Below are 11,646 nucleotides of genomic sequence, written 5' to 3' on the forward strand. Positions count from 1 at the left end.
TGATCGTTTCTACCCACATTTGTTTCATTTTCATTTGTCCGTTTCGGAGAAGATCTTGCCTTTTCAAGGTATTTGTCCATCTTACATTAATGCGCAAAAAATTTGAATTTCTTACATGGAGAAACCTTACCTACGGTAAACATGTGGTTGCAGAGAAATGCGTTCTGAAAGAGGTTCCGTGGTTCGGAGGGATGATATTCTGTTGTTCTTAAAGGTTCTGAACAATACTGGTAAATAGGGAAGCTAGATAATGGGGCAGATGTTGAAAATAATGAAAGATCCAGGAAGAAAAGTGAAACGCATTTTATTCTAAATGGCACAATGAGAAATTTTTTTCAAAATGCGAGAAATTCGCGAATTTTGAAATTGGTTTATAGAATGCACGAATTTCTCGCGGTAATAATTTTTTAATGCGAGAAAAGAAAAAAATATGCGAGATTCTCGCGCTGTAGTGAAAACACTGTCTAATTAACCAAACAGCTAAGGTAGCAATCATACCAAAAAAAAACTTATGTTGAAAAATAACAATAAATAAAATGTCACTTTTTAGAAGAAAAAAAAATTTTCTTCACATTTTTGAATAATGTTACGAAAAGTAATAATAAAAATTTTAAATCGAAATTTTTTATTAAAAAATAAGTTTCTGATGTAAATAGATTTAGTTTATCTTTTTTATAATGCCCTATTGTATCATGAATAAATTTTTGATTAAGTTAAATGGATTAAAACAATAAAATAAAGAGTCAATAAAATAGAAATGTGGATGAACACTAAATTTGCAAAATAAAATCTAATTATGGAAAGAGAAAAAAAATTTTTGAAGACCAAATATAAAAAAGGAAAAACGCAAATTTGGTTTTAGAACTGAAAGCCCAATTTAAATAAAGAAATCCGTTTAAGGAAAGTATGTAAATAGAAACACATACCTAAAAAATATCAACAAACTTTAATGTAACCATTTGAGGGTTGAGAAACCGAAAAATAAAATTTAAAAAAAAATCATTTGCAAAAAAGAAAGAATGAAAAACAAGTTATTAATAAGTGATATTTTAGAAGTAGAAGTTGAAATTAAAAAAAATGAAAGTCTGGTTATTTTTCATGGCAGTTTGCCACACTAAGATACAGCAAGAACCTTCCAGAGAAAAAAAGCTAACATCACGAAAAAATTACCCACTTTGGAAAAATAATTCTTAACCAAACAAAAAGTGCTAACGTAAAATTTCTACTTTTCTTTTTTCAAGAAAAATTATTTTATTATAAATATTGATTATATATGAAGATTTTAAAGCTAACAAAGGAAAAGAAATTTTTCTACAGTGAAGAACAGCAACACAATTTCAAGCTTTTTTTTAAAAAAATAAAAATAAAGAAAAAACTTAAAATTGTCCAAATTAAAATTGCCTTATTCTCATCAAGTATACCTGCTGCCGCCAGGATTTTTTTTAGAAAATAGCATACTCCTTAACCATCAATCATCTACTGAAAGTTTACCATCTCCAAAGATGAAGGTCAAGTTTAGAACTCTCATCCCCCCCCCATAACAACAACCCATTTCTTGTAAATTATTTAACAAAAAGAAATCTATTACTTGCCCATTTCCATTTTTCAACACAGACAGAAAGATAAGAAGTGTTCTATTGCTCACAAGTTCTATAATTTGATTAGAAGGAAAAGACAAATTCCAAAACTATACAATCTCAGCAATAGAAATATAATTTTTAAGCTCCAGGATAGCAGACTGCCTGATCTAGAATTCTGGAAAAAAATCTGGCATGCTAAACTTTTTTTAAAGCACATTAATTCCTGCAATAGTAATGTAAGGATTTGTCTTTTTATGATCATTACTAAAAGAAAAGGCTTTTCAGAAAAAGAGAGAGAAAAAAAACTTCTATGGAAAACCTGGTTTATATACATGTTAGCCTGATCAAAAATCTCCATCGGTAAAACGTTCAGATAAGTAAATTATTGATAGCGACTGAATATATGGATTTACAGAAAATTGAAACTATTTACTTACAAACAAAATTATTCTAAAATATTAGAAAGCCTCTGATTTAAAACTTTTATGATAATTTTAAAGAAAATAGATTCATAATTTTAAAAAAAGATTCTGCAAGCAAATTAAACAACCTTCAGAACCATGTTTGGTGTAACATGTCTCCATTCATATGAAAACTTTAAAAATAAAATTGAAAATATGCTCACACGTTGCAAATCATCAAGTTCATTAGTAACACTTTCTGCACTTTCCATAGCTTCTTCTTCATCTAAAGTATGCTCATCATCAAAATCATTAACTAACATTTCTGCAGTGGGATCAAAGTCTTGATCGCTGTCTGAAATTTAAAAAAAAAAACATTTCGTTTTTTCATGTAGCCAAGTTTCAAATTTTTTTTCCTCCACTTCATTATTTCAACAAATTTACATTTCTCTAACAAAGGAAGAACCAAAAATGTACATGGAATTTGTCGATTTTATAAAAAAAATTATAGATCAATTTGATGTAAAAAAAAAAACTTCTTTTTAGTGACTTGTTTATAAGAAAAAAATTGATTTCTCCACAACATTGCTACAGTACTCCACCTCATTTTTAAAGAATTCATAAAAAATTTTAGAGAAAAAGTTACTAATATGCTTTAATAATGAATTTTCCACAAATAAAATAAGCTAAAAACTAAACTCAGTGACACAACAGCCCATGGAGGACCAAGTTGTACTATGTTTATCCCAATTTTCTTGCTCCTATGCTCTATGGTGCACTAACAGATGTTCCAGTTGGGTGGTCAGCCAAACATGGAGCCCCCAGTGTTTAGTCCCCAAGCATGCTCCATACTCATTTCACTGATGGGATGAAAGACTGAGTCAACCTTTGCCAGGTCCAAGGATAGAACCTTAGACCTGTGGCACAAGAGCATAAAATTTAACTACTCAGCCACCAGTCATTTGCTCTTTTCAAAAATATCTTCATGCATGAAAAGCTATAACAAACTGAAAATTCTGTTATCATAAAATATTTCCAGAACATAGTACAAAATTAGTATAATTATGATTTTGGTTTTTTTTTCATGTGTACGTAATTTTTTTATAACATCCCAATTTTCAAATGCTTGCACAGAGCAACATTTTTGAATGTGTATAAAAATTTGCACCTAATTATACTGCACCTAACTCAAATATTACATACTCAAGGTGTATCAAACATTGTTATAAACTAAGTGAAAAAAAAAAGAGGAAATAAAACATAAAGTGGAATGTTCAGTAGGTGCCTTGGGATCCAGTGCTAATAGCTTAAAATAAAACCTTTGTGATGTAAAAAGTAATCAAGTTAGCTGACTGAATCAAAAATTTCAAAATTATAATAACTGAATCATAATACTAATATTTTGTAAACTACTTTTAAAAGCTGGGGATGTTAAGTTACCTCAACAGTAAAGTTATCTCAAGAGCTGTTAATAAATGCATTACCCCAGTTAGGCCATGCCTAAAAAATTCTCTAGATGTTTTGATCTGCCTCTTTTACTTTTCCAATTAGGTATCAAATTAAGGAAATTCTTGTGACATGAATAACTAGATTCATATCATAAAATCTTTTAAAAAAATTAGCATAAAAATATACATACCTGCACTTGATTCACTTGCACTAGGCTGAAACAAAAAGAATAACATGAAAAACTATTTAAGAAAACAAGTTAATCAAATAAATACTTATTTTATCTTCCTTTATTTTTTCTTCATTTTAAAAATTTAACAGATTTTTTTTTATACATAAATATTGATTGATTTTTAATATATTAATGAAGATGTGATATAGAAAATGAAACTAGCCGTCCTTGTTTTAAGAAAATCAAGATAACTTAAATTCAAAATCATAACAATAATGCAATAGTAATTCATATGGTTTTTAAAAAAATTTATAAATACAACTAAAATAAATACAAAAATAGTTAATTTTAATAATATGGAAATGTAAAACCTCAATTAAATTTGAACTATTCATTTAACAGTAATTTTTAAATTATATTGGTCATTTTTTAGCTTCCATTTTATGTTTTTTTTTTTTTTATTTCTTATGATGTGCTAAAAGAAAACGGTTTCTTCCAGAGGAAATCCCAACCCTACCTTCCAATATAAAAAGAGTGTATTCATAGTTAAATAAAAATATATATACTAAAATTGCAAAGTGAAATAAAATATCAGACAAAAGCATTTTTTATTTAATGCCAATGCCTTATTTTAGATTTTAAACTTAACAGATGACTTTTTTAAAACTACAATTGAATATTTATTATATGTAATTTATGAAACTATTTATAATAAGAGTATGAGGTCATAAGCTTGAGTCTCTGTCCTTGAGTTTTGTTCACCCTGAAAATGGCATTTCTCATTTCGTTTGTCTAGAATAGAGTCAACTTAATTCATATCCATATGCTTTAAAAATCACATTGCGATTCATTTTCATATGATTTAAAGTTCACACATCTCGACTCATATTGTAATTGTAAACCTTGTAATTCGAATTCACCATATTTAAAAATTATGAAATGAAGGCAGAGTAGGCTAAGACTGAAAGTAGTTTAATTGGATAAGAAAATGGTGCCATTGTTTGCTAAGAAAGGATAATAAAAGATTAAAACTAGCCATTTCAAAACGTGGAAGAACATAGAAGTAGCTCAAATGATGGTTTATGCTGCAAATGAAAGTATAATTATTGCCTCCAAAAGGCTTTGCAACCTTTTGCCATGATAAAGCTGAAATAAAATAAATAAATCAAATTAGAAGATGTAAACTTAGACAAAAAAAATATCTAAGTTTACATCTTCAAATTTGATTTTTAAAGTAATAAATGCATTAAGGAAGAGATAGTTTATCATATTTCAATCATGCATTTCTTTTTATTTGTCAAGCTAGTTCTTTTACCAAGTAAATTATTGAAAGTAATTTTAGCTGTTTTATTTTTGAAGTTGGAGTGTACTGATATGATTTGCTTCATCTAAATATTTCATATATTTTAAGTTTTTATTGGCTAAATTTGATTAAGCATGCAGTAAATATGTTTTATATATATTAACAGAGAATTACTCAAAATCAGCATCCTTAAATGTGGAGAAAAGTTTGTACTTAAATTTTGTTTTTAAGATATCTAGTTTAGATTTAGGTGTTGTATACTTGTATGTATATTTTTTTAAAAATATACATACAAGTTAAAATGTTTGTGTATACATTTTCAACATAATCCTTAGAAAAAGCTTTTTTACTATTATGATAAGAAAATGAATATTGTATAAAAAGTAAAATAAAGATAAAGTTAAGAATATAACTTTAAAATTACGCCTATCTGAACCATTTAAAATAAAACTATTTAGGTGCCATTGATGACTGACTGCCACAATAAGTTAATTAATACTGTTGAGAAGAGAATTGGTACCAAGGAAAAAGGTGGAATAAAATATAGTTTTTTTTCAATAAATATAATTATAAGAATTTATATATAAATTCTATAGTACTGATTCTCAAGGTTTTTTGCAACGTCACAACATGAGACACTACGACATGATCACATCACAAAAGTATCCTGAAACATTCTTAAGATACAGATCTCGAGTTAATTAAATATTTTTCTAAGTTTTTTCCTTTATTAGATATTACCAGATATGGTAGCTTGTTGGACAAGTTGAAGTTTATTAAAAATGCCAAAAAGGGAAAATTTAAAGGTAACCAAGGGGATATTCCCATATCCTGTTCTGCCAAGTCAACTACAATCACCAAGGTGCCAAGTTGATTTTAAACGAGAAAATTTAAGGAAAAAAAAACATGTAGAGGTTTGCTCACGGGTGGCTAGGAGTTATACTCTACAAATTAGTCTCCTTCTGAGATGGGTGTCTAGTTTCTGGCCGGCGGGTGCACAGAAGTTGCCAAGACTTTGCGATTATTCTCCTACAGATCAGGATACGGAAATCTCCCCGCAACCACTATTGTTAATTGCTAGTAATACATGTATTAAAAGAAAAGCTATGTAACTATAAAACCATTAACAAAAAAAAGTTAAAAAATTATTTAGAATGTAAACAAAAACATTAGTTTTTCATTGGTTTCTTTAAAGTTGAATTATATGTTTGGTATTAACAATGTTTGTCAAGTACATCTTATGAAAATTTATTTTCTAATTACCACTAAACTCTTTGATGGTATACTTAAGATTAACCAATATACAAATATAGAAATAAAACTATATGAAAGCAAAATTGTTTTTTCCCCTCTAAATTAACTAAGAGCTTGTTTTAAACAGTATCGATACATCGCATAAAAAAATAATCACCAATGACAATTCCACAATTTAAATTGATAACATAATATACATTTGGAAAAATTATAAGATTTAAAGGGGGGAAAACAACTTAAGCGTTTGTCATCAATGAGATTCATCATAAAACAAAACATATTAAATTATATTTTAAACAAAATAAACTTATAAAGATTTATAAGCATCATAAATGCTTCTACAATTTAATTAATAATATTTGAAGTATACCATTAGACATATATACAATGAAAAATAGATAATTTTAATAATAAAACCATTAAAAAGTTAAGCGGCAAAACTATAAATACAAAAACTTAATTTTATACAGTAGTAGTTATTCACATTTGTTTAAATATATTTTAATATAGTTGTAAAATCATATCTCTAATTTAATACTACTTGAATTTTAAAAACTTTTTTTTTCTAATAATAACATAAATTTATATTTAAATGTCATATAATTTAACATTACCTCCGCCATTGTTGATATCTCCGTATCAGTTCATTACAGAATATTATTGCCAAAACGTAAAGATAAATTTTGCGCCGATTTGTCGTTTAAAATTCGTAATACATTAAAAAATTATTTTGCTTTAAGGAAAGGATTGAACTTTAAAGTTTTAAGGACTTTGTGCAAAGTTATAAACGTTTGTGAAACATAAAAAGCAACAAAAAGGGTCAATCATTCATAACTGATGGGCCATTCTCACTGCACAGAAAAAATCGCAAATATGAATTGGAAGATGCGACCGAGAAATTGGTAAGTTTTTGCGAGCTAATATATTTTTGGTGAGCAAATATATTTTTAATATCGAAACTTTTAAAATGTGCATCATAGCATGAATGGGAAAAAATAAAGTTTTTGAAAATTGATTCAATATTTTCAGAAAACGGGTGTGAGCGAAATAAAAAAAGGAACGCCCTGAGTAACTTTTCATTAAATTATAGGTTTTTCAGGAACTGGGACTCAATCTTAATGTATTCAAAAGTCAAATCTTAAGTGCGCTAATCAATACAAGCGATAATTTAATGATATAATAAGCTGTGAAATAAGACACAAAAACAAATTTTCTCTAAATAAACATATCTTCTTTTTTCCGCAGATTTGAAATTCTGATTCTCAAAACATGGATGTTGGTTAGCCGCAATCTGGAAAATACGGTCGCAATAGTTTAGGCCAGAGGGCAGTCCAAAGTTTGGACCTTAATATGTTAATTTCACCTTATGCTCGTTTCGCTAATCCAGGAGAAATTTTTAAGAGAATCAAAAAAAATTTTTACACAATTATAAAATTCGTTAATCTAAGGTTAATTTTATTTAAAGAAATTATAATTATTAATTATTTTATCTGAAAGTTGTCGAAACATATTTGAGTTGCAATATGCACAAATTTTTACATCATTTTAAATTATGTTATTTTAAAGTACAAAAAATTTGAACGAGGTAGATTAAATTGTTTCCAAGTTAACAAATTACAAACTTTATTTATCGAGAACTATTCAACCAATTTCATTTGATTTTTGTATTTTGTCGTTAGAAATTACATGCACAACAATGTAATACTTTACAATTCAAATTCCTTTCACTAGATAAAATAACTAATAGTAATTATTATTTAACATGTAATTATATTCGGATAAATGAATTCGATAATTGTGTAATAAAACTTTTTGATTCGCTTAGCAATATCCAGAGATAAAGCAGAACACGTAAAAATTGAAATTTATTTGAAGGAGTCAATACTTTTAATGGATCTTCTATATAAATTATTGGGACCATATTTTCCTTCCCCCACATTTCAAGGATCAAAATGTTACGAAAAAAGTATGTTTATTCTGAGAGAAAGTACTTTTTTGTATCTGATTTCATAACTTAAAACATCGTCAGCATTATTTATTAACATATATGTTAACTCCTCGAACTATTAAGATTGAGAACGTGAAAATCTGTTCATTAGATTAGTTCAAAAGTTATTCTGAGTGTTCGCTTTTTATTTTGAGCACAGTATATATCAAGCTAAGTCTCCTTGAACATGAAATAAACGAAGGGAGCCGAACGAGACCTAAATTTATGCTTTGCAAATTATAAATTTTTCCTTTTCAAAAAATATTATTTGTTTGAAAAATATATTCATAGATTTTTTGAATCAGATATTCTTAGTTTAACTTTCTTTGCAGTTAGAGTTCTTTACATATAAGTTACATATAAGTTAGTTTGCAGAGAGAGAGCAGAAAAGTTATCTTTTGACCATTTTGTTTCCCATTTTCCAGGCATTTCCTAGTTCCCCATCTCTTCTCTAAACCATTTAACAAGCAAGGGGTGAGAATGGAATTCGTGAAGAAGGTAATAAGTTTCAGCATTGCATTAAGATCTGCGAATAAGCATCGAGTAACTATATTCACAGCAGTGAATTTATTTATGGGCGAGTAAATAAATTTATAAATTCATAAAAAAATTGTCCTCAAATGTGTAATTAATTAGTGCTGACAATATTTTAAGTTTCGAAATCAAGCACAAAAACGTACTTTTTCTGATTAGACAGATCTTCTTACTATAGATTCTTATTTTGGATACCAAAAATATAGGGGATAGCCGCTATCTGGGAAATATGGCCCCAATAGTTTGGTCAGGAGAGTTGTCCAAAGTTTGAACCCCTTAATGTTAGTTTTATTTTTTTGCGTATTTCGCCATATCCCGATAACTGTTTGAGCGACTTGAGAAATTTTTGTACATAATTAAAAAAATTCGTCTATCCAAAGAGAATTCCATACAAAATATAAGTTTTAATAAATATTTTTTATTATATTAGCTAATAAGAGTAAAAAAAAAAAAATTTAAGTACACAATTTTTGACATCATTTTAAAGAATATAATTTTACAAGGCAAAATATGAAATTTAAGCGAAATCAGCCGAAGAGTACCTGAGAAATTAAATTTTAAAAAAGTCGTATTTTTAAAATTCGATATATTTCCCAAATTGCGGTTATCCCCTGTATTTTGGGGCCAAAAATCTGCATCTTTCGAAATAAAAAGGTATGTTTATTCAGAGAAAGTATGTTTTTGTGTTTGATTTCGTTACTTAAAATATCGTCCTCACGAATTAATTGGCATATTTGAAGTCACCCCCTTGAGCCATTAAGATTCAGTCCTAGAACTTATAAGATTTGATCATTTGATCAAAAGTTATTTTGGGTGGTCCATTTATTTTTTTGTTCCCTGTATATAAATAATATATTTGAGTACACACATTTAAGACCTATGTCAGTTAAGTCTTAACTCCTGGTTCTCAATATGAAGAAAAGAAAACTTTTTAATAGCTAAAATCTTTCGTATGAACTTAAATTAAATATAACTGATCGACATGCTATTTAAATTACTAATTCAATATATATTGTAATTTAATTGCTGATTCGAAAAAATGTTAAGGCTGATTTTAACTTCTCATCGTAAAGGCTCATTTACTTGGTTACGCTTTTTTTTTCAGTTCTTGAACAGTGCCATTAAACTAATTTTTTTTTTAATGTATGGTTTGCTGTCTTAGATGCGCGTATTCTTTTAACTAAAAGAAATTTATAAAAGTTAAAGTTATTTTCGCTTTGGCGAAAAATCCTTACAACTGAATTTCATTGGCTTAGAATTAACAATTGCAAATAAGTGCAGAGCTTGATTTTGACAAGGTTACTAATTAGATTTAATATTAAAAAAGAAACTATTGAGATTATTAGCATTTTCTTTTTATGTTCGCATATGTTGTACTAGACAGTTTAATAACAAATTTACCACCAAACCATAAGATCATGTAAAAAATTAAAAGAAACACAAATTAAATCCAATCCCACTTGAGCAATATGAGATTATTTTACTTACATGTTGTCATAATTTTTGATTGTATGATTTAAAATCTCGAAATACGTGAAAATCTAATTTTTTAAAAAGGCGGACCAACTGGTCGCTGGTAATTATTTTATGAAAATTAAAAATAATTATTTTCAAATATCAAAAAAAAGAAGAAGAAAATCTCATTTTCAATTTAAGAAATGCACTTTTCAATATTGTCAAGTGTATTTGAGACTAATATAACTGTTTTTTTTCCAAGCGCGGTCATGCTAATTGAACTTTTTCTATCAAAATAATTAAATTTTCTTTTTAGTTAGAATTTTAGTTCTTTAGTTTCGGTTTATACGAGCATACAGCTAGACTTTAATTCAAGTTTTCATAACATTTGTCATTTAATTTTTAAAAATTGTCAGAAAATAATCATCATCATCATCATATCTGGCTAGACAGCCCAGGGTGGGCCAGTGCCTTCCTTTGAATTCGAATCCACTTCTCTCTACTTTTGACACTTGTTCGCCAGTTTTTCTCCTTTAGAGTAAGGAAATCAGTCTCAACTAAATCCAGCCATCTCAGCCTGGATCTACCTCTTTTCCTGTTCGTTAGGGGTTTGTGTAATAGGATTTTCTTTAAATTTGAGTCATCATTTCCTCTGAAAATGTGAGCTGCCCAGTTCATTCGATTTATTTTAATGAATTTCACAATATCTGGCTCTCTGTAAATAATATAAAACTAAATAAATGTGTAGTATTTGACTTTTCAGATTTCAGACTGGGGCAGGGAATTGATCTTCTAACAATGATGAAGAAATATGTGGGTAAAATTATTGCTCAAAAATGTTAAAACATCCCAAAGTTTAAAAACCATCTTCATAATTTATAAGTTTACTATGACAGAGAGACTAAATTCCTTGTCACTAATTTCTATCGAAAAGGAAACTACAAAAACAGTTCATTTAAAAAAATCTGAAACTGTTTGCGTCTGCTAAAGAACGAACAAAAATAATTTTAATATTTAAACTTTTGTATTTGGATGTCATAAAAGATTATGCACATTATGAATATTACCTATAATAAATATTTATTCTAGATATTTTCATTAATTAAACTAACGACTTTCTCTTTTTACCTTGAATTTCTCAATTGTTATTTATCTTGTTCATATGCTTCTCAAATCAACATTTATGGTTGACATAGATTTTATACTTTTCTGGTGGAAATTGTATTCTCATTTAAAATATAAAAAGCAATTTTCTACACCGTTGTGATTACACCAGTGAGACAATTAAAGGAAGAGAAGTTATTTTTTAAAATTTAGCTTCCTTCTCCAAAATGAAGTTAAGGGCGCTGCTTTCAGTCAGAGTGGGCCAAAAATGTAATCGATTACATTTTTTGATTACCGTAATCAATTACTTGTAATCATGATTACAATTTTCAAAAATTTCGATTACAGCTGTAATCATGATTACAATATTGATTACAGTAATCAATTACTTGTAATCGTGATTACAA

At 27.7% G+C, this 11,646-nt stretch overlaps 1 protein-coding gene across 8 annotated transcripts in view; it reads right to left on the reverse strand.

Annotated features, from left to right (window-relative positions):
• The window catches only part of LOC107453844 (mesoderm induction early response protein 1), a 43,956-nt gene extending 37,068 nt beyond the window's left edge, over positions 1-6,888 (reverse strand). For 4 of the 8 annotated variants that reach the window (XM_016070815.3, XM_016070816.3, XM_016070814.3 and 1 more), the window contains exons 1-3: positions 6,774-6,888; positions 3,621-3,645; positions 2,206-2,336 (exon numbers count right to left, since the gene is read on the reverse strand). In XM_016070815.3, the coding sequence (XP_015926301.1) occupies positions 2,206-2,336; positions 3,621-3,645; positions 6,774-6,782 (165 nt within the window). In that variant the 5' untranslated portion in view covers positions 6,783-6,888. Of the gene's footprint in view, positions 1-2,205; positions 2,337-3,620; positions 3,646-6,529 lie in introns of all 8 variants that reach the window. The other 4 variants (XM_071187780.1, XM_071187779.1, XM_016070817.3 and 1 more) reach the window with 4 other exon arrangements.
• Between the last annotated feature and the right edge of the window lie 4,758 nt (positions 6,889-11,646).

Source organism: Parasteatoda tepidariorum, chromosome X1, assembly GCF_043381705.1.
Source record: "Parasteatoda tepidariorum isolate YZ-2023 chromosome X1, CAS_Ptep_4.0, whole genome shotgun sequence".
Lineage (NCBI taxonomy): Eukaryota > Metazoa > Arthropoda > Arachnida > Araneae > Theridiidae > Parasteatoda > Parasteatoda tepidariorum.